Source organism: Bos javanicus, chromosome 18 (assembly GCF_032452875.1).
Source record: "Bos javanicus breed banteng chromosome 18, ARS-OSU_banteng_1.0, whole genome shotgun sequence".
Lineage (NCBI taxonomy): Eukaryota > Metazoa > Chordata > Mammalia > Artiodactyla > Bovidae > Bos > Bos javanicus.
Genome location: NC_083885.1, coordinates 2,422,021 through 2,445,879, shown reverse-complemented (window position 1 = coordinate 2,445,879; position 23,859 = coordinate 2,422,021). Strand labels below are relative to the sequence as shown.

At 49.2% G+C, this 23,859-nt stretch overlaps 1 protein-coding gene across 2 annotated transcripts in view; it reads left to right on the top strand.

The window, feature by feature from the left end:
- Nucleotides 1–23,859, top strand: part of FA2H (fatty acid 2-hydroxylase) — a 54,159-nt gene that overhangs the window by 5,458 nt on the left and 24,842 nt on the right. For both annotated transcript variants that reach the window (XM_061386737.1, XM_061386738.1), the window contains exon 2: nt 23,367–23,459. In XM_061386737.1, the coding sequence (XP_061242721.1) occupies nt 23,367–23,459 (93 nt within the window). The remainder of the gene's footprint in view (nt 1–23,366; nt 23,460–23,859) is intronic.

Here is a 23,859-nt window from a genome sequence, read left to right as displayed (position 1 = left end):
TGAGCATCCTGTTCTCTCTGAAACCCACCGTGGTACTGAAAGTGCCCTTGTCAGGGTCATCGGGACCTTCCCCTGGCTAAACCTGATGGTCAGTCCTCACCTGGCCTGGCAGAACTCTGACATGGCCATCACTCCCCTGTCCTTGATAGGCTGTGTTCACCTGGCTTCTGGATACCTCACTCCCTTAGCTTTCTACCTGCATTTATTTTCTTCTGCTGCTGTAACAAATTGCCACAATCTCAGTGCGGTGAAGCAACACCATCTTCTCTTCTGATTCTGGAGTCAAAAGTCAGAAATGAATTGGCAGGGCAGCCTTCCTTCTGGAGGCTCTAGGGGAGAATTTGTTTCCCCCCTTTTCTGGCTTTTAGAGGCTGCCCATGTTCCCTGGCTCCTGGCCCCAGCTACCAGTCACGTTGCTCTCTCCTCTGCTCTTCTGTCTCTTCTCGTTCTTGGCCTCTGATTCTCCTGCTTCCACCTCTCACTTATAAGGAACCTTGTGGTTACGCAGTGCTCCTCGCTCCCACACACACACCGGACAATCCAGGATCATCTCATCACAAAGTCCTTAGTTTAACCACACTGCACAGTCCTCCATGCCATATAAGGTAACATAGTCACGGGTTCCAGGTGTTGGGATGTAGATTTTGGAGGGAGTGCATTATCCCACCTGCTTCACCCCTTACGGTTGTTAGTGCTCAGTCTCCACCGCTAGTTCCTCTTGTTCCTGGTTTCCCAGAACGGCACATAGAGCTTAAATGGAACCACACAGTGGCGTGCCCCTCGATACAGCTTTTTTCACTCAGTACTACATCTGGGAGATGATCTGTGTTGTCCTGCTGACTCCATTCCCTGCTCTGTCCTAAAGGATCCAGAGGCTATAGAAGGGAGTGGGGGATAAAGCAGACTGGTGGCTGGGGCAGACCCTTGCTCATCCTCACGGGCCTTCTGAGTCTTCCTTCAGACGTCTGCCCACTACTCCCCTGCCATGGCCAGAGCCTCGTTACACTCATTACTGCAGCAGTCCCCTGGGCAGTTCTCTCCCTCCCAGCATTCCCTGCAGCCCATGGCCTGCGAAGCTTTCCAAAGAACGTGGTTATATTACAGCAGTATTCCTAAATCTTCAGTGGCTCCCAATTGCTGCATCCACGGCTCCACACCCAGAACACTTAGTTAAATTTGGAGTTAATTCAGATAACTATCCACTCTACTTCTTCAGTCTCCTTCCTTTCCCATCTAGAGCTAGGTTTTTCCTTCTCGCACACTCACATAGCACTTGGCCTCTACCTACATTACAGCATTCAAAATGTTCTTCCCTATTCACTGCTTTCACTGCATGTCTTATCTTCTCGACTAAATTGTAAACTCCCTGAAGACTGAAATTGCTGGACTCACCTGGGTTTCCCTGGGAGACACTAGCACCCTCGTGCCTGCCAACAGGAAGTAATAAATGTCTGAATGAATGAATGAACGAGCTGCTGAGAGCAAGGACGGCTCTCGATCGGCGTTTCCAAATGCCGAGATACGTGCCAAATTGCAAAGGAAAGCGGTGATGGCACGCACAGGATGCTTCAAGTAGTAAGATGTGGAGTCGCAAACAAACCTCTTTCCAGTTTCTTCTTTGTTAGCGGAAAGGACTGTGAGCTGATGGAAAGTATGGAGGACTATCAGGTGAGTCCCTCATTTCTGCCTTTGCCCTCAGTTTTTCATCAGCCGGAAGGAGTTGCCAAAACACCTTCCACGTGAGGCTACTGCAGTTCACTCCTACCCGAGTCCCCGACAAGGGTAGAAGTCAAAGGAACCATAGGAAATGCCGATCGAGAGCCCTGCTTGCTCTCAGCGCTGTGGCTTGTAACCGTGTGTCTGTAAGTGTTTGGATGATGTGTGGAGGTAGAACCCAGGTTCCTGGGTTTCCAGTTCTGTTGACTCTTCCCTGTGTCTTTTCATGCAAAACTCTCTAAAGCGTGTCATCTCCAAACTGTGATTGTCAATCATCTCTAATTCCTGCTTATCTAAAATGGGCAGAAGATTCTAACGACCTCTCTTCCCACCTGCTCTTGCCCTCTGATGGAAACCAAGTTCAGTCATAATAGTAAGGTTGGAGAATACCAAACTTGATGCTAGCAAGAGCTGTAAAGTTATCATTGAGAAGTAGAAACCTCACTCAGGATTTGTTGTTGTGAAGCCTTGCCCTAAAACACAGTTATTCAAATGCATTGTTTCTTTATTGCGATAGTATATTGCAAGGTGTTAAAACAGCAATACCAAGTAAGCAAATTTGAGGGGACTTGTTTTAATATATTTGAACTGCGATGCATACAGAATGTCTTAAGGTCCTGTTAGAAGAAAGCTAGTAGCCAAAAATTCCATTGATGTAACTACACGTGACTACACACTTAAAAGTGAGCCATGCAATCTACATCAAACGTGGTTGATAATTACCTGAATGAATTGGTCATACTTTCTCCTTTAAAACAAGTAGAATTTAAAGGGAATAGCTCTGTTCATCCTTATATGCTCAGCAGAACCTTTTTCACATCGTTTAGCATTGTGCAGTGCTCACATTTCCCTCTGGAAAATGGAACTGGAGATTTTAGTAATGGCTAGTTTTGTTTTATAAAGTCCGAATGTTAGTAGTCCATAATAACCCACTTAATTGCTAATATATAGCCCCTAGTTTTGTGTAATAATGAACTTCTATGAAACAAGATCACTTACCCACAAAAATCTAAGAAGGATCTCACATTTTTAAGTCAAGTTAAGGCCCACACTTTGAGACTGACTACCATGGAGAAATAAGGAGCAGTTAGATTTTGGCCAAAAAAAAAAAAAAAATCTGACAGCAAAATTAGGATTGCACTTGGCTGCTTATTCTTAAATTGAGCAAATAATGCGTTCAAGTAGTTGTTTTAGATGTGGGGTTTTTTTGGACAATATGTATGAAAGCCGTGTGACATTCTAAGCTCTGCATTGGCTGTTCACAGCATGATCGTAAAGAGGGTCATTTTAGCAACAGCATTTAAGGGCTGAGGATCTCCTTTGATCCTTGGTAAACAAGCCCTTCTCTTTTGAAGGGCTTCATCCTTTGTCCATTGCCTGTGTTTCAGTGTTAAACAGCCTACATTTGCCAGATCGTTACTTGACCGTGGAATTGTAACTAAAACAGTTTTCTCTCACTTTCATTGACTTCATGAAATTTTATAAGTTTTTGCATTGATTTTGAACTTTCACTTTGCAGTCGGGTTCATTTTATTACATTGTATATTGTCAGATGGTAGTAACCCCAGCTATCAGCTTGTCTGTTGTCATAATTACCTGTGAACATAGTTCATACACAAATTTAAATCACTAAAAGGAATGTGCAAAAAAATTGGGTGCCCCTCCCAACCTAGTCCCTGTGTAAACACTATCAACAATTCCTGGTGACCTCAGAGAAGCACATAAATTATTCTTTCTATTTCCCATGTAGAGGAGTTGTATGGTCAGGCTCCTTGGCAACTTGCTGCTTTTTTTTTTTTTTTAACCTAATGATGTATTTTGTACTTCCTTCCACATCAGCCATGAAAGTTTTCTCCATTCAAGAACATGGGCTATCTTTCCATGTCTTTGAATCCTTTTTTATTTCCTTTATTAATGTTTTATAGTTTTCAGCATATGCGTCTTTCCTTGGTCAGGTCCTTTCCTGACATCCTTGGTCAGGTTTATTCCTGGGCTTTGTTGGGGGGAGGGGTGCAATCTTGAAAGGTATGGTCTTTTACATTCCCTTTCTGATATTTCATTGTTAATGTAAAAAAATGTAATCAACTTCTGAATGTTAATCTTGTATCCTGCTACTTTGCTGAATTCACTTATTAGCTTCTGTGTGGAGTCCTTAGGGTTTTCTGTATATAGTATCATAGTATCTGCATATAGTGGCAATTTTAGCTCTTCTCTTCCAATTTGGATACCTTTTATTTTTTTTCCTTCTCTGATTCCTGTGGCTAGGACTTCCTATACTATGTTGAATATAAACGGTGAGGGTCGGCATTCTTGTCTTGTTCCAGATTTTAGCAGGAAGCCTTTCAGCTTTTTTTCACTGTTGAGTATTGTGTTCGCTATGGGTTTGTCATAAGTGGCTTTTATTATATTGTGATATGTTACCTCTTTGCCCACTTTGATATGAGTTTTTATCATAAATGGATATTAAATTTTGTCGAATGCTTTTTCTGTATTTATTGAGATGATCATGTGACTTTTGACTTTGTTTGTGTGGTATACTACAAGATGATCATGTGACTTTTGACTTTGTTTGTGTGGTATACTACATTGATTGACTTGCATATGTTGAACCATCTTTGTGAACTTTGGAAGAATTCCACTCAGTTGTGGGGTATATTTTTTATGTGTTGTTGGATTCAGTTTGCTAATATTTTTCTTGAGAATCTTTGCATCTATATTCATCAAAGACACTGGTCTGTAATTTTCTTGGTGGTGACTTTGCTTCGTTTTGGTATCAGGGTTATAGTGGCTTAACAGAATGCCTGTGGGAGTGTTTCCTCCCCTTCAGTTGTTTGGAAGAGCTTGAGAAGAATTGGTGTAAGTTCTTATTTGTATGTTTGGTAGAATTCTCCTGTGAAGCCATCTGGTCCTGGACTTTCGTTTGTAGGGAGTTTTTAAATTATAGATTCTATTTCACTTTTAGTGCTCCTTGTTCAAATTTTCACTTCTATGAATTACAGGAGAAAGTCTTGTAATGTGTATTTTACACGTTTCTGAACTGTTTACACCTTTTTGGTAAGCTGCCTATTCAGGTCCTTCGTCCATCTGTGTTGGATAGTTAATCTTTTCCCTATTAGTTTACGTGTGTGTGTGTGTTCACTCAGTCGTTTCTAACTCCTCGCAACCTCATAGACTTGCAGCCCGCCAGACTACTCTGTCCATGGAATTTTCCAGGCAAGAATACTGAAGCAGGTTGCCATTTCCTACTTCAGGGGATCTTCCTGACCCATGGATCGAACCTGATCCCTTGTGTCTCCTGTATTAGCAGGTGGATTCTCTGCCACCGTACCACCTGGGAAGCCCTAGTGATTTATACCGCTCTTTATATATAAAGTATATTAGCCTTTATCCATCATGCATATTACTACTTGTCTTCCAGCTCTCATTTGTCTTTTACCCTGTTTAATGTTTTTTTCCTCCATTTAAAGCTTTTAGCTTTCGTCATTCTTAGGAAGATCACCTCTACTTTATGATTTTATATATAAAAACAAAAATAGTATCCTGTTCATAGTTTTTATCCTTAATGATTCTGTTATTTGTTTGGTTTTGCTTAAATGTTTTATCTACTGGAAATGGGGGGGGTATTATAAGTGACAAAATAGAGATTATTTTGGGTTCCAAATTCTCTAAATGACCAACTAGTTTTCCCAGTAGAGTTATGGAATAATCTATCTTTTCGCACTAACTAAGGAAAAAAAAAACCACCTTTCCACACATTAACTCAGCCATTAAAAAGAATACATTTGAATCAGTTCTAATGAGGTGGATGAAACTGGAGTCTATTATACAGAGTGAAGTAAGCCAGAAAGAAAAACACCAATACAGTATACTAACGCATATATATGGAATTTAGAAAGATGGTGACAATAACCCTGTGTACGAGACAGCAAAAGAGACACCAATATATAGATCAGTCTTTTGGACTCTGTGGGAGAGGGAGAGGGTGGGGAGATTTGGGAGAATGACATTGAAATATGTATAATATCATGTATGAAACGAGTTGCCAGTCCAGGTTCGATGCACGATACTGGATGCTTGGGGCTGGTGCACTGGGACGACCCAGAGGGAGGGTATGGGGAGGGGGGAGGGAGGAGGGTTCAGGATGGGGAACACAAGTATATCAGTGGCGGATTCCTTTCGATATTTGGCAAAACCAATACAATATTGTAAAGTTTAAAAATAAAATAAAATTAAAAAAAAACTCAACATTCAAAAAACAAAGATCATGGCATCCAGTCCTATCACATCATGGCAAATAGATGGGGAAAAAGTGGAAACAGTGTCTTATTTCATATTCTTGAGATCCAAAATCAATGCAGACGGTGACTGCAGCCACGAAATTAAAAGATGCTTGCTCCTTGGGAAAGCTGTGACAAACCTAGACAGTGTATTAAAAAGTGGAGACATCACTTTGCTGACAAAGATCCATATAGTCAAAGTTTTTCCCGTAGTCATGTATGGATGTGAGAGCTGGACTGTTAAGAAGGCTGAGCACCGAAGAATTGATGTTTTCAAACTGTAGTGTTGGAGAAGACTCCTGAGGGTCCCTTAGACAGCAAGGACATCCAACCAGTCAGTCCTAAAGGAGATCAGTCCCGAGTGCTCATTGGAAGGACTGATGCTGAAGCTGAACCTTCCAATACTTTGGCCACTGGATTTGAAGAGCCAGCTCACTGGAAAAGACCCTGGTGCTGGGAATGATTGAGGGCAAGAGGAGAAAGGAGCAGCAGAGGATGAGATGGTTGGATACCATCACTGACTCAATGGACATGAGTTTGAGCAAACTCAGGGAGATAGTGTAGGACAGGGAAGCCTGACGTGCTACAGTTCAAGGGGTCACAAAGAGTTGGACGTGACTTAGTGACCAAGCAATCACACAACATTCACATACATGTTTTGGACTATTCTTTTTTTAGTATTTATTTATTTGGTTGTGCCAGGTCTTAGTTGCAGCATATGTGATCTAGTTCCCTGACCAGGGGTCAAACCTGGGCCCCCTGTGCAGAGTCTTAGCCACTCGACAACCAGAGAAGTTCCATATTTCGGTCTATTCTTGGACTCTATTCTATAGTAATGAAATCACTCATTTTTTAAATTTATTTTTAATTGGAGGATAATTGCTTTACAATGTTGTGTTGGTTACTGCTGTACAGTTACACGAATCAGCCATAAGTATACATATATCCCCTCCCTCTTGAACCTCCCTCCCACCCCTCTAGATGTCACAGAGTGCCTGGCTGAGCTCCCTGGAAACCACTCACTTTTTATTAGGTTTAAGGCATTAGGTTTTTCCCCCTCTTTGCTCCTCTGTTCTATTCTAGCCAGACTTCTGCTCCCACCTGCTCCACTGGAGAAAGCAAAGGGCAGGCCAAGACCTGAGAAACAGCTCTGGGTCATGTTGCCAGCCTTGGGGGAACACGGTCAAGTCTGACTTTCAGGAGCTTTGGCTGACCACCGCGCCCTGACCCTGAGGTCGTGTGGCTGGAGCAGGGGGAACGTGGCTCTGAGAAGCCCACCGCGGGCGTGGCCGCAGTCTGCACGTCCGTGGGGAGGACGTGCACACTGAGGTGCAGTGCTTGTGGAACGGCAGTGTTTCTGCAGAGACGGGGAGAGGTGTGGAGGGAGCGCGTGCAGGCAGCCTTGCCTCCGTGGCGGCGGGTCTTGTGTGTCTTCCTGCCTTGTGTCCCCAGCCTGTGGTCAGAGGAGGGTCATCAGGTCAAGTTCTGCACGTGCATGGAGGGTGAGGGAGCTCAGAGAGTCGGGGGGCACCCAGCGAGGGAACCTGCGCCTCTCTTGCAAAGCCCTGTAAATCTAAAACTTCACATCCCTCTGGTCAGGGGAACTGCATACTTATCCCCTCCAGTTTCCTTTCATCAAAGTCAAATGAGGCCTTATTAAAAGCAGATTCCTGGGACTTTTCTGGGATGACAGAAGTGTTCCATATCTTGATGTGGGCATTGGCTACAAGAAGGCATATAACCGTCAAAACATATCGTACAGTACACTTAAGATTGGTGGCTTTTTTCTATATGAAATTTATACCCAATGTTTGCTCTTTCTTTCTGTTTAAGATTTACTCATCTATTTATTTTTGGCGGCACTGGGCCCTCGTTGCTGCGTGCAGGCTTTCTCTCGGTGCGGCGATCGGGCTCCTCTCTAGTTGTGCTGCACTGGCTCTCACTGTGCTGGCTTCTCTCGTCGTGGAGCGCAGGCCGTAGGCATCCGGGCTCAGTGTTGAGGCCCAGGGGCTGAGCTGCCCCAGTGCGTGTCAGGGGCTTAGCTGTCTTGCAGGCGTGTAGAATCTCCCCAGACCAGGGATTGAACCCTTGTCCCCCGCATTGGCAGGTGGATTCTTAACCACTGGGACACCAGGGAAGCGCAATACCCATTTTCTTTTAAATGGAGGCAAATAACTTGCTTCTAAAGATACGACCTCATGATTGTAAGAGTTAGATGTTGGTATGCACCAGACTTTAAAAATTACTTCCCCCCATTATTTTTTTTAAGGTTTCACATATTTTGTTTCATATGTTTTGTTCAGTAAAGAAGAGAAAAATTATGCAACAAATTTTACTTAGCTTTTATTTAGCGTAGTCAGTCCCAACATTCAGCACAAAAAGAGTTTACAGAGGATAGAAAGTGCATTAATAAAAGCCAGTCTTTACCAAAAGAAAACAGAAAATATATTATTGATTCAAAATATTTTACATTTGAATGATAAACTGCAATAACTTATTTGGGGCACCTACTGATATAAGAGAAAGGAAAAGAAGAAAATACTTTAGAAGAGTTCAATCTCCATTTCCCCCCTCTTAATCATTTTACCATTAGTGGTAATTATGTATCAACTGCCATCTATGGGGTCGCACAGAGTCGGACACAACTGAAGCGACTTAGCAGCAGCCGCAGCAGAGATTAGAAATCCTAGCTCAATTAAAAGCATGGAAACTCTGACAGGTTAAAGGAATTGTCTCTGGTCATTCAAATCTTAATATCAATCATGTAAATCCTTTTTTTTTTTTTTTTTTTTGCTACTAGAACTGGGCACATTTGGAGCACATTGAGGGAGTGCTGGTTTGGATTTTGTGGTGAGGGGATGACTTTGGAGAAAGACTCTAGGAAGCGGGGAGGTCCCAGTGTGTGTCCTGTGGGCACAGGAGTGCACCGTGACACGGGAACTGGGTTTCGAAGCGGGGAGGTCCCAGTGTGTGTCCTGTGGGCACAGGAGCGCACCGTGACACGGAACTGGGTTTCCAAGAGCCGGGGGCCGTGAGGTTAGCAGGTGGGGCTGCAGGGTCAACGTTTTACTTAGAACTGTCCACATCCTGTGAGGTGCTGCTTTGTCCCCTGTCTTCTTCCTCTCTCAGACATAAACAGTGTTACAGAAGTGGAATCACACAGTCGTGTAGGCAGACCTGATCTTACTGTGCTTTACTGTTGCATGTCCCAGTACTGTTGTTGTTGTGTTGAAGGTTTCTGGCAACCCTGCCTCAAGCAAGTCTGTTGGCGCCTTTTTCCCAGGGGCGTCTGCTCACTTTGTGTCTCTGTGTCACGGTTTGGTAATTGTTGTGGTATTTCAAACCCTCCTCCAGCAAAAAGATGATAACTCACTGAAGGCCCAGGTGATGGGTAAGATTTTTTAGCACTAAAGTATTTTTTTAATCAAGATATACACAAAAAAGGCTTTTAAAAAGAAATAGAATGTGAATGGTAGGATCTAGGTAGTAGGGATACAGGGATTCACAGTAAGATTCTTTCACCTTGGCTGCATGTTTAAGTTTTTTCACAATAAAATGTTGGAAAAATACTGGTAGTTGCCTCATGGACATCACCTCCAAATTCTTAAAGAATGGGTGGGAGAATCAAACAAGGTAACAGCACGTGAATGGTTACATGCAACAAGGCATCCCGTTTCTAGTGATACTGTATTACTTTCTCAGAGCAGCTCTAGCAGAGTTCCATAGACTGGGTACTTAAAATAGCAGAAATTTATTCTCCCTGTTCTGTGTGTGAGAAGTCTGAAATCAAGGAGCTGGCCAGGTTGGCTCCTTCTGGAGCCTCTAAGGGGACTTACCTCTTTCTTAACTTCTGGTGGGACTGACAACCCTTGGTGTTCTTTGGCTTGTTGATACTTCACTCCAGTCTCTGCCACAGCCTCACACAGGCATTCTTCCTTGTGTCTTACATTTGTGTCCAAATTTCCCCTCTTCCTATGAGGACACCAGTCATTCTGGACTTAGAGCCCACCCTCACCCAGTGTGACCTCATCGCAATGTGATGAATGCAAAGACACTATTTCCAAATAAAGTCACACTCACCAGGTTTTGCGTGGGCATGAACTTGACATGGGTGGCATGTGTGCATGCTTAATCGCTCAGTCGTGTCCGACTCTTTGAGACCCCATGGACTGTAGCCCACCAGGCTCCTCTGTCCATGGGATTTTCCAGGCAAGACTACTGGAGTGGGTTGCCATGCCCTCCTTCAGAGGATCTTCCTGACCCAGGGACTGAACTCGTGTCTTGTGCAGAGAGATACTATTCCTCCCAGTACAGATATCTTTAAATAACTTCTGCCACTCAGATAACCTTGATGGAAGTAAATATGATAGGCCCTGGAAATTGTGTGGTATTTCAGAAAAATGGTTCTAGTAGCAATGGAGATTCTATTTAAGACCCTTGTGAAAAGTTTGATGTTTCATTGAGGTGAAAAAATACAAATATAACTAAATTAGAAAATTAATTAAGATAATTAACAAGGAGATAGATGTGTGTGTACACACACACACACAAATACATGTATACGGGCTTCCATGGTGACTCAGATGGTAAAGAATCTGCCTGAAATGCAGGAGACCTGGGTTCGATTCCTGAATCAGGAAGATATCCTGGAGCCAGGCATAGCAACCCATTCCAGTATTCTTGCTGGGGAAATCCCATAGACAGAGAAGCCTGGCAGGCTACAGTTCAGGGGATCACAGAGAGTCAAACATGACTGAGCAACTAACACTTTCACTTCAACAAGGAGATAGATGTATGTGTGTATATGTATATATAGTTTCATATTCTTGGGCCATTCCCCACATCTACAATATCAGAATCTCTGAAGGCAAGACCTCGAAACCTGCACTTTTAACAAGCTCCCTGTGTGCCTCAGAAGCAACATAAACTTTGCAACCCACTGTCCTAGAAGTTTAAGGGCAGAGGGTAAATGGAGAGGGGAGAGCTGGAGTCACTGAAAGTGGCTTGGTGGGCAGGTCTCGTGGGATTACTAAAGAGTCAGCATCTCAAGCTCCCAGTGTGGAGTTCAGTGCGGAGCAGCTGTGCAGTGGGTACTGCACCTGTCCCCTTCCAGGAGAGTGGGGGCGTCCGGGGACCTGTAGCTCTGGTCCAGCTCTGCGTCTCGTCAGCTACGTGACGTCGCATGAGTCAGAACACTCTCCCGGCCTTTATTTCCCCGTTCACTGCCCCACTGCAGGATTCTGTGTGGCTACAGTGAGATCATGTGAGCTCAGTAAAATGGAGCATGGAGATTAACTGACATGGGATTACAAGCCCTTTCAGCCCAGCTTCCACTAAGAAAAGGCAGGTTTCTCTTAGGCGGTGAGGAACGCGTGGTTTTAGGGTCTTAAGTTGCTATGTGCTCAGACCGTCTTGGGTCAGGCCACTTACCCCCTGTAGTTGCATGCGCGTGGCGATGTTCAATTTCTCAGAGTTGCCTCTCCCCGCAGCGAGGGCAGGTGGGGTCTGCACTGACCTTTTGTCTCTCCAAAACAGAGGCTGGCAGCCACCCCAGTGGTCCCAGGGGCTGGTAGGGCTGCCTCCTTCTCCTTCCTCTGTTCAGCTGCAGACAGTGGTCCTGGTCTCCTCATGCCCCCGCTGAGCCTAATGCTGGGGGTAAAAAGACAACTGGTTGCTGTCCTCACAGGGCATCCCTGCCCATGGAATGAAGGAGGAAGACAGGGCACTAAGGGTTGTGGCTAGAGCTGTAACAGAATATTCTTTGGATGGATGGATGAATAGATAGCAAATAAATTTTAGATCAGGGGCTGTAACAGAATGACAGCTGCAGCTTCTGATGGGAGTGATCAGGGAAGGCCTCTCTGGGGAGCTGGGATCTGAGGGATGAAAAGGAGCTGTCAAAGTAACTGGGTAAAAAGCATTCTAGGCAGAGGAACAGCAAGTACAAGGGCCCTGGGGTATGTCAGGGTTGGAATCCAGAGGGCAGCTCTGGGGTTGCTGGGAGCGTGGCGGGCAAGGGAGATTGTGGGGTAGGGAGAGTGGAGAGGGAGCCGGAGCCCGACGTCAGGGGGGCTCGCTGGTCATTGTGGGGGCTCAGAGTGTACTCTGAGGACAGTGGGCTGCGGCATTGTAAGCGGAACACTGACACCGTCGCTCTGTAGCTTGTTGGAACATTCTGGCTGCCACATGGATGGTGGCTTGAAGGGTGTCAAGAACGAAAACAGGAAGAGAGCAGAGAGGCCATCACTGTGGTCCAGATGACAGAAAGAAGTGCCCTGGAGTGCACAGCCATTGGGATGGAAAGAAGTAGATAGAAATGTCTTGGAGGTAAAACCAGTAGAACTTGCTGAGGGAGTAAATGCTGGGAGTGAGGGAAAGAGAAGAGTTGAGGGTAACATCATGGCTTTGACCTGAACAATTAGGCACGTTGATTTGTGGGAATGATGAATACTGGGATGGAGGTCCAGGTTTGGGATGGCGCAGTTAAAGTTCACTGGGTCCCTGTTGGGTGTAAGAGGCCCAGGAAACACCCAGGGAGAGATTTCAAATAGTAGTTGAAGTCTGCTGTCCAGTAAGGTATCCCCGAGGCACATGTGGCAACTTAATTTTCAATGAAATACAATAAAAATTCAGTTCCTCAGTCATACTAGCTACGTTTCAAGTGCTCAGTAGACATGTGTGGCTAGTGGCTACTATGTTGGACAGGGCGGATCTAGAACATTTCTATCATCGCAGAGAGTTCCTTTGGGCAGCATTGGTCTAAAAGCTGTGGCCCAGAGTCCCAAGGCACTTCTCTCCAGGCTGGTGGCTTCCTGACCTGGTGATTCCGCTCCAGGAAGCTGATGTCCCTGCCTCCTTCACCGTTGGTTCCTTCTTGTCGTCTCTCCCTCTACTTGATCACACCAGATCGTGTATTCAGTGATGCCCCAACACGTGGCCTTGTTGGAGAGGCACTGACCACGCAGAAGGCCAAGTTGCCCTGGGGCTGTTCAAGGACCTCACCCCCTGAGGGTGAGCACCATTAGCGTGATGAGTATAAATACGGTGTTTAATGAGCATAAAACTGGGAGTGTAGGCTATAACTCGTGAAGAGGTACTAGTTCTAGAGCTCACTGTGTGGACTTGGCTAATTTAAGAAACATGCAGTGGATTTGGAAGTTGTCAGGTCAAATGAGGGTGGAAAAGAAAACAGGTTTAGAGTTAGACAGTCTTGTGTTCTCGAACTAACCGTATCCCTGGAGATAAGCCAGTCAACCTCTGTGTACATCAGCGTCCTCATCTGTAAATGGGGAAAAATTCTATGCCTGGCAGGGAGAGGGGAAATTGCTTGAATCAGTAAAAAGAAGTAATGGGTTTAAGACAGGGTTTTTTTTGTTTTTTTTTTTTTTTATTGCTTTGTTTATAAAATAGCTCAGTGACTTGTATCGTTTCTGGCAATATAATCTTTTGCCATTTTGTAAACAGAGGAGAACAGCAGTGTTTTTCTTTCTTAAATTATTAGATTATAATAGGCACATTTTGAAATCTTGCCTCTGGGATAGTGATATCTGAGGTTATTTGTAAATCCATGGTCTTGCTTCTGTTTTAATAAAACAGCAAAATAGTATTTTGAGGTTAATCCTTACAGAAAGGAGTGTTACATCTGAAATTGGTTTTTTATATAAGTTGGGTCAGTGAGCAGATAACATATTTTAGATGGCTTAAGCCTGTCTTCCCTGTGGGTAACACATTCTGTCAGCCTACCTGAGGTGCTTTGAGGTCTCGGACTTGAGAGACCACAGTCTAGAAATGTCCCGTCGAATCTACAAAAGGCTGAGCTTGAGCAGCTTGTCTCCTGTATTTGCTGATGCTGCTCCTCAGAGCTGGGGCTCTTGGTCCCGCCCATCCGACCACTACAGGAGAGGCAGGTTTGGCACGGCAGGACCCAGGAGGTGCCTCTTGGTGACTTCCTGGAAATGGTGCCCTCATCTGAGCAGAAGTGATCTGCGTGGATGCAGACGGTCCATATCAGGACTTGGTAGAGAGTCAAGTTAGTAGCCCAGAGACTTGTGGGACACTGTCGTGAGTCTGGGGTGGTAATTTAGTACTTTCAATCCACTGTCCCCCTTTCCTGATGTCTTGGAATGCCCACCTATGCTGGCTGCTGCTTCTGGTGACAGGGTTGCTGGTGACGTCATCCAAGGGGCTCATTTCACAGTTAGGAGCCATGGTGACGTCATCCAAGGGGGTCATTTCACAGTTAGGAGCCATGCGGGGTCACAGCACTGCTGAAATGGACGTCAGGGATGCGTGGAGGCTGGGAGCCATGCGGGGTCACAGCACTGCTGAAACGGACGTCAGGGATGCGTGGAGGCTGGGGCAGTCTTGTCCACATCCCCAAAGCTCCTGAGTGGAGGCATGAGGCATACCTCCGGACGCGCTTCCTACCCCTGCTCATCGCCTCTTCTCCTTTGGCTGGGCAGGCAGCCTGTGGCTGTGCTCTGGGGCTTCTGTGGCCTGTCATCTGCCAGGCCTGGTTTCGGTTTGGGTTTTGGGTTTTTGCGCGTCAGGGGTTTGTTATGATGTCCTCAAGCTCGGGTAGGCCACAGGGCCTGGCTTCTGATTTCGACTTCATCACTCGGCAGCCTCCTGGGGATGGAAGCAAGCAGGTCCTGCTGTCTTCATTTTTGCCCCCAAGTTCCTGGTGACAAAAACAAATGGGCTCCGGGGACGCTGCTCCCTGGGGACCGCGGGGCGGGGCTCGTTAACACAGGCTTCTCCTGGGCCGCCCCTTGGTGCAGCCGCGGTCCCCCTTCTCCCAGGGCCCGCCTGGCCCACCTGCGCCCAGGTATCGTGAGACACCTGGACCCCCAGCACCCGCTGGGCCCCCAGGGAGTGGGGCAGAGCTGGACACAGGACCTGGGGCACCATCCCATTTCAAAAAAGAGTTTTCAGGCCAAGCCCAGGCTGCAGGATAAAAGGCCGTCTGTCTGCCCCGTGGTGCCCAGCCCCGGCCTTCCCGAACAACACCCCTTTATGCGGCGCCCCCGCCCGCCGCACACAGCCTCCTTTCAGCGCCTCTGTGGTCGGCTTGTTTGTGTGCCCCACACAGTGCAGGCTTTCTGCTGCTCTTCTCTCTGCTCTCCCCCTCACGCACCCTCCAAGCACACCCTCTCTGGGGACAGTCTGGGGCTCGGGCGCGGGGTTGGGAGGCCCACGGCAGGGGCTCGGAGCATCCCGGTGAGTCCCCCCTGGCGGGGACACAGTGAGCACATGGAGGCCGTCAGTGAGGACAGCTGGAAGCAGCTTCCAGGCCAACGCTCCCAGCAGCCGTTGGCGAGCCCTTAGATCAGTGACTGGGTCCTCTGTGCCTCAGTTTCCCTCGTGCGGGAAACACATCCTCAGGGAGAATTGTGTTGATGGCTGTGAACCGACGGCCACACGCACAGGTGGGACTGGCCCTCGCTGGGAAGCGGGTGCCGATGGAAGCCGCGCAAACTGTGGTGGGTGTGGGGCTGGCCAAGTAGGCCGAGGTCTACATCAGAGAGAACTGCAGTCCGCTGGAGCCGCAGGCCAGCCTGCCACCCCAACATAGCGTTCCACGTGCTGGAGCGAGACCGCTCAGGCCCTGAAGAAGGGGATCACAGCCACCCTGGCTCTACACGGGGCCTGTGGGCTGGGGAGGGGGTACCCGAATGCCCACCCTCCAGGGCCATCTGTGTGGGCCTCCAGGGGCCTGGCAGAGGGCTGTGCTGATTGCAAGGCCCCGGTGTCTGCTGCAGCCTTGGGTCCCATTCCCACGTTTCCTTGATCACCTCCATCATCTGCTCTCACTCCCCCTCGGACTCATTCTCCTTCTGGGGCCCTGGGTCAAACCCAGGGGAAACTGGTCCAGGCCTTTGATTTGCTTGCTGGTGCTGCTGCAGTGTAGTCCGCAGACCAGGTGGCTGGGGCAATAGGAGTTGGCGTGTCAGTTCCGGAGGCCAGAGCTCTGAGGTGTGGTGGGCTGGGCTTGTCGCGAGGGCTGTGAGGGAGACCATCCCAGGCTGCTCCCTGGCTGCGGCTGGTTGGTTGGCAAGCTTTGGAGGCCTGGGTTTGCAGGTGCTTGGCCCTGACTCTTCACAGGGTGCTCTCCAGGGTGTGTACTCTTTCCACATTTCACCTTTCTGAATGGGCACCAGGCATGCTGGGTTAGGGCCCACCCGAATCACTTCGTCTCAACGACTTTCAGATAAGGCCACGTTCTGATGTGCTGGGGGTTAGGATGTCAGCACGGGAGTCTGGAGGTGGGCTGGGCGTGGGGAGGACCAGGTCAGGCCTCTCAGGGGAGAGAGACCCTGGAGGCGCATCCTTGGTGCCCGGCCACATCTCCCCTGCAGTCGCTTCACCCCCATGGGTTCATCTCCTTTCCAGGCACCATGAGGGGGAAGAGGGGTGGTGAAAGTCAGAATCCCCGGCCTGCTTCCGCTTCCTGGCCCCCTCTTTTCCTTGGACCCGATCCACTCACCTAGACTGGATGGAGGGTGAGGCCCAGTTGCCATCCACTGAACTTCACAGGGCTCTGCTCCCCCCAGAGCCAGTCTGTCACCAACCCATTGTGGGCCTTGGCAGAGCGGGGTGGGCACACTTGGACGCCCTCTGGGTTCCCAGGGGACAGAAGCCTTGCTCTTCTCGTCCACACCCATCCTTCCCTGCGGCTCCCCCGGGGCGGGAGGGCTGAGCTCCCCCAGGTGCTGCAGACAGGCAGGCCAAGGGCTGTGCTTGGGTTCAGACACATTAGTTTGGCCCACATCGTTCGTTTTAAATGTGAGGCAGATTTTTAAGTTCTGGAGATTTCAGAGAGAAATCTAGTTTTTCAGCTTTTCTTAGAAATCAGAAGGTCTGAGCACTGGGCCCCATCCTAATCTGACCTGGACCTAAGTCAGGGCTGCCCCCTTCCCGTGGGGGCGACCCCTGCAGGTTACTGCAGTGCCCACCCTCCCCTGCTGCCTTCCCCACACCACGACCACAAGACAGCGACCACCGATGACTGTGCGTGTCGCATTTCTTTTTTTTCCCTCTGTACCACTGTCTCCAGCAAAAGGGCTCCTCACGGTTTTGCTTGTTTTTTTGTTTCTTGGTGCCTCTTGTTTTAAGAAAAATGGGAGCGAGCATCTTTCCTCATAAAAGTGAAGAGTATTCCTGTGTGTTTCATTACAAACAATGTGAGTCTGATTCATGTGCCACACTCTGCCTGCTTTGCTCATGGGTGGCACCTGCCCAGCGTCTGAGGAGAGCAGGAACTTGGGGTGCTCTTGCCAGAGAGAAGCATTTCTTGTTCCAAGAGGAAGACCCTGAGGTCACAGAGCAGGTCGATGAGGGATCTGGACCTACAGCTTGGTCTCTGCAGTAGAGTGAATCTGCAGGGCCTGGACTGGGTGGCTGACCCTGGACTCTTCTTCCTCAAGGCTGCCTCCCTGAGAGGCAGGCGTGTTGGGAGAAGTGGCTGGAACTTCAGGGAGCCGGAAGGGAACCATTCCTGGGTCCCCTGTGAGCTCAGGTCTGAACTCAGTTTATGGGAGAGGAGGTGGCGGCCCAGGGAGCCTTGGAGAGTGGGGGGTGCTGTCTGCAAGAGCGTCCCCGTGAGACAGAAGCAGGGACCTGAGCTGGCCCAGGAGGACAGCGCACTCCATGGGCAGCTGAGAGTGGCTGCACTGGGAGAAACCACACCGGTGCTGACGTCTCACTGACCTCTCTCCCTGTGGCCTGGGAGGCCTGAAGGAGCTCAGGGCCTCCCTTCCACATTGCCCAGCATGTCCAGTGGATTCCAGGTGTGGGTGGGCAGTGCCGCCTACCCAGTCTCCTTAGTGGGGCATACTGACCTCCCCCCTCCCCCGTTAGCCATCCTGCCTGCCGGGACCCCCGGAGCCTAACCAGGCCACCGTCTACGCACAGCGTCCCATTCAGGATACATTCGCGCGCTGACCCCGTGCCAGCAGCCGAGGGCCCAGCAGGGAGCGGGGCATCAGGGTCTCTACCCTCGTGGGGCTTGCACTCTGGCTTGGGAGGCAGTCCCCACAAGAGGCACAGCAAAGCAACATTTTTTCAGCCCCTGAACGACTTTGCTGAGCTCACCAGCTCCTCACAAACAGCCTTGGGCCTGACCATAACATGTGCTTCTAGCCAGATCTGCTGCCTGCCTTCACAGGGTGGAATGCTCAGAGCTCTATCCTTGGTACCCTGGGACAGTCTGGAGTCGCTCGGGTAGACCCTCCAGGAAAGCTGTCATTGGGCACAGGTGTCAAGCCTCACCTGTCAGCACGTGGGCTGATCCTTCTTACAAAAGCCACTGTGTGTCTGACTTCAGAGCTATTCACTTCCCTTCCCCAAAGTCTGCGGCTATGCGGTCTGATGGCAGGACCCAGAACAATGTCCTAAACCTGGAAAAGTGCGCAAGTATTCTTCACTTGCTCATGCTTTTTGGTTAAGGCTTTTTGGTTTTAAGGCTTGCTTCCAGGATCAGGAGAGTCTGTTAAATAATGCATTGTGGAAGTTTCTAAGAAATTTTTTTAGAGGCCTTTTAAAGTCTGAGTTGTACCTCAGTCCCTAGGAATGACCTTTACACACTTCTGATTCATGTTTGGTGTTTGACCGTGGAATTCAAGGCTGAGCCCAGCTCACCTATAAAATAAACACAGAGTCCAGGAAGTCTGGAAGGCATGGCCCAGATCAGTGTATGTGGTGCGATGTGATGGCTCCCGGAAGGACTTCCTTCCTGGAACACCCACCCCCTGCCCTGATTCGCATAGGAGCAGCCCAAGTTGGAACGGGAGACCTTTTGAAAACTCACAACTAGACTCTGGAAAAAGAGTCAACTAGAGGATATGACTGAGCAACTTCACTTTCACTTTTCACTTTCATGCATTGGAGGAGGAAATGGCAACCCACTCCAGTGTTCTTGCCTGGAGAATCCCAGTGACAGCGGTGCCTGGTGGGCTGCCGTCTCTGGGATCGCAGAGTCGGACACGACTGAAGCGACTTAGCAGCAGCAGCAGCAGAGGACACTTCCTTGTCCCTGAGGGCATTTCTGCTCCTGGCAGTTCCCATGTGCTGTTTGCTCTGGCTCTCCTTGAAATCTCCTCCCATATTAGAGCCGTGTACAATCCTATGGTTAATAAACCTGGGCTCCTCCCAGGGAGGGCTGTGGTCCAGATGAGGCCACCCGGAAAGCACCTTGCTCATGCCCGCCTGGGATCTGCTGGCTGAAAGCATCCCACTCACGACAAGGCTGCCTTGCGCCTCCACGACCTTCGGGCTGTGCTTACCTGGGGCTGGGACGGCAGGAGGCGGCAGGAAGACAGGAGGAGGCAGCTTTTCCTGCCACTTCCCCCTCTCCTCACCTTTCGGGGCAGCCCTAGACGGGCGCTGGGGCAGGATCCAAGGGCAGTGTGACTGCCTGGGGCCGGGGAGGCAGATGGGAGCCCGCGCTGAGCAGGACCTGGGGCCCTCCCGCCTTCTCCCTCATTTCACCTGAAGTATTTCCAGCCGAACACCAGCAGCAGCAAAGTACCCTGAAGGTTCTGTTTTCATTTTCAGCCAACATCTGTCAGTGAAACTAGATTTTCAGTAATTTGTTAAGAAAACCTTAGAGCTGGAACAAAGAGTGCCTTTGATCCACTTCCTGTTACACAGAGATTAGACCCTCGTGAACCGAGCAAACAATGACGTACAATTAATGCTCACAGAACAAAAATTTAGGTTGTCATTTTTCTTCATTAATAAATATTTTTAAATGGAATCTTATTTTAAATTATTATCATTTAATCCTCATGTGAAGTTGCCAGATGACCTTCCTCGGGAAGAACTGCCTTTTATGCTGCAAGGGTGTATTTTCTACCTACTTCTTTCATTTATGAAATGCTGCTAATGATAATTTTTTTGAAAAAATACTTTTTTTAAAATACATCTTATTTTGGCAAAATAAACTTGTCATTTCATATCAGACTAATGTAGTTTCAGTTCTCTTCACGTCTGTCCCATGGACTGGGGCAAAGGGCACTGAGGATGATATACGGCTCAGGTTACTGGGATTTGGCCCTTGTGTCTGGGCACCGGCCCACCCAGCCTGGGGCGGCATCCTCAGGTGGTGTGTTAAGCGTCCTGCGCCACATCGATTCCAGGCAGGCGTGCTCACACCATTCGATTTGCATTTCCAAGGAGCAGGAGCCTTGTGGAAGTTCAGGGCTCCACCCAGTAACATAGCCAGGGTCCCCTGCGACCCATGCTGCGACTCAGAGGTCTGGAATCTCAGGGGATCGTGACTGGGTTGCAGAGAGCCAACACCAAAACATGGTTCACTCTAGAAACATGAGTGGAGCATGAAGTACGCTCAGGCGCCCACCCCAGGTGCCTAGGAGAGGGAAACAGTAGTTTCCTGCCCTGTTGGGATCGGTTGCACCATTGGACAGGCTCGATCATGGCCCACACATGCAAAAACAACACGAGGCAGAAGATTACAACTACCAACCGAGGCGGTGGGACACATCAAAGTGGGTTTTGTTTTGTTTTTTTCCTAAGTTGGAAAATGAAGACATCATTTCTGGCCAGACTGGTTAGGCAAAAAAAATATGGTGGTCAGGAAAATGTTCCCGAGCCCAACTGCAGGCTCCGCTTTCTCATTAACTATGGTCTGCTTCATGCCTTGGTCCTCTCACCTGTCAAGTAGGAAGAATAATCATGCCTCTCTCATTCAGTTGTTATGAAGATGAAAGGGCTGGGCTCATGGTAAGGCTTCGTGCACACTAACCATTGTTGTCATGATAGGTAGGATGACATTTGAGGAGAAAAATGCAAGGCAAAAGGCAACTCATCCCTATTGCTGAAGGGAAAAGTCTGGGTTAATTCAAGGGCATACGGGAGAAGAGTTTGGAAATAATGAGGGAAAGATGTGAAATACAGGGAAGTCAAGGACAAGCCAACCTGCAGAGGATACTAGTGTGGTCACTCTTAGGAAAGTGGTCAGAGGATCAGACAATCTTGTCAGCCTTTGGGAACATCCTCCCTGGGATAAGGAGCAGGACCAGTGTTAGAGACAGGGACGTTGCAGAGTCTTCTGAGCTGATGCGTGGGTGGCACGCTGCAGATGTTCAGACACCTGTCTGTGGATGAGTCAGTGAGGGCAGTGGGTGTGGATGAGATCCGCGTAGGAGGGGAAACGACCATAGTGATGCTCACTGACACCGTCAGCCCCTGAAGAGGATGCAGATATGGAGCCAGGGCTTCCATCCCTGCAAACTCCCCTCGATGACCCCATTTCTTAGGGTTCCTCTGATTTCCATTGCCTCATGCCCTCCTGTTCATCACCATTCCAGGCATCCCAGTCTTCCTCATAGTGAACAGGTTTGCAGGTCCGAATCACCTCCGGGCCACACCAGCTCTCAACACATGCCAGCAGCAGCAGTCCGTTAAAAAAAAAAAAAAAAAACTTCAGGTGGCCAGAAGTTAGATGAGATGAGATGGTGGTCAGAGTGCTGATGGGAGCTCTGTTCCCATGGCCTGAAATAGGACGTTCCATGACGGGGAGGCACGGGCCTTGTTGTGTGCTGTCCGCATCCCCAATCACACCCACCTTGGAGGAGGAACAGGAACCAGTCATTATTCGTAGAGACCCTATTATGTCCTGAGAGAATCTTAGGGAAAAGCAGATGGCAGTGGTCTGTTCTCGGGTGTATATATAAGCTACCAGGTGAAAACAGCCTGTACAGTCCTAGAGGGCAAGAGCCAGAAGTTGTCCCTGAACACTGCGGCTGCTGAGCAGAGGGAAGACTTCCCCAAGGCCTCCGTGAGCAGAAGCACGGGATGGGTAGATGAGTGTTGTGTCCGGTACTGGTAAACGGACACCCTTCCTTCTGCTTCCGGGGGTTGTTTCGAGGCACATGCCCTAGATAGACCTGTGTCTGCCACTCAGGGATGTCTGAAAAGTGTAGCGCAGACAAAAAAATCACACGCTGATTCAAATGATAACCCCTTCCCTGCTTGGGATGGGCGGACCCCAAGACAAGCCTTTTGTGGAGAGAGATGGATGGAGTTGGAGTGAGTGAGTGGGGTTGGGGTGCAGAGAAGGATTCGATCACCCTACTTAAGAAAAGACCTGGAGGGACTGGGAGACAGGAGCTATCTGGGAGGGAGAGAACCATGGTTAGAGGCGCTCGAGGGTGTTTTGAGGATAGCACAAAATTGAAAGGGACAAGATTATTATATGACATTTTTATATTGGATAGTTAGGGAACTTCATTGTATGAAATACTATAAAATTCTCTCTGTCCTCAAGAGATCTTCAGAGATGCTTAAAAAAAAAAAAAAGAATTCAAATATTAACGTGGTGACACAAATTAAAAATACTGAGATACCCAGACCAAGACAGGATCACAAAAGCCCCTTTTACTTGATTGTACGTGGGTTTTCCCAGTAAATGACAGCATCACTGTTGCCATCAGGTTCTGTCAGTTCATTTGGAAGCGAAAATACAAGAATCGTAACAGCAGAAACCCCAACTGGCTGCTCAAGCAGTCTTCTCAGCTTCTTGCAATTCCCCAACCTCTCAGGCCCCCTTCCCCATGGCCCCCAGCCCCACGCCTTCCTTTGGTCTCAGGGACTCAGAGGACAGGCCTCTCCTACTGGCGAGGGCTCGCCCCACCCTTCCTGAAGGGAAATGTGCTCCGTGCCTACGTGCCAGCCAGCCCTCTCCGACTCACCCCACATGACATCAGGGCCAGTTGGGAGCATGTGAGTTTCCAGGTACATTCCATTTCCTCCTCTCTCTGCCTCTGCACCCTTTGCATTTGACCTTGAGGCCATTTGGGCTCTCCTCTGCCAGCCCCGCCCCGTGTCCAGCTGCTGACCCACACCTGGGAGTTCCTGGAGGGCTGGTCTGTGTGCCCTGTGGGCTCTCCTTCTGCGGGCATGTGGCCCTAGATGCCCACCTGTGGCTCACCAGCCCTGTAGACTCACCAGGGAAACAGACACGGTGTGTCATCATCAGGTGTGACCTGGCAAGCCTTCTGGGTGCCACCCTGCGACTCTTGGCCTGGCAACTGCCAGGAGCCTGGGGAGGGGCTGGCAGGGCTCCCCTGGGCCGGAACATTCCCCCTGACGGCTCTCGTTTCCTTCCAGTCTCTTGGCCAGCTTCTCTTCTCCCCTGGATCTTTCTGCCTCTTGCTTTAGTGTGTGTTTCTAAGGAGAAGACGAGTGTCGGGAATAAGACCGCCCACTCAGTGCTAACCCGCTCTCCAGTGCGCTCAGGACCCTCTATTTCCGCCCACCCTGCCCCGCACTGTGCTCCCACGCTCGGCAAGGGCCGCGCGGGCTCTCTTCCCTTGCCGCCATCGGTAATCCGCTCTTGTCTTCATTCCCCAGGGTCCCGTGGAGAATGGGCCTGTAGCCTCTGCGAGCACTCAGAAGACAGACCCTGTGATGGAGCCAAAGCTCAAGGCGGTGGACTGGGAAAAGGTAGCGGGCACGGGGCAGGGCGGGGTGGCACCTGGGGCTCGAGGGGCCAAGGAGAGGGGGCGTGGAGCCACCAGCGTGGCTGGTCATGATGAGGGTAGACGAGGACCCGGGGACAGGCGCCAACAGCTCACGAGCTTGACCTGAGGCAGTAAACTCAGCCCACCGTGGTGGTGGGTCCCTGGAAACCACATGCAAGGTCTGGCTGCAAAAACCCCAGAGGGAGGTCCCCCACCGGGATCCCTGAAGCTGAGAAGGGCCCGAGGATGAGGCAGACACGCCCAGCTTGACCAGTGCACGAGGCAGAGCGGCCCAGGCGCTGGTGACCACTGGCAGGAGGCCGGGATGGGCAGGAGCCCTCTGCATCAGGCGGGTGCAGAGCCCAGCCCCTCGCTTCTCTCGG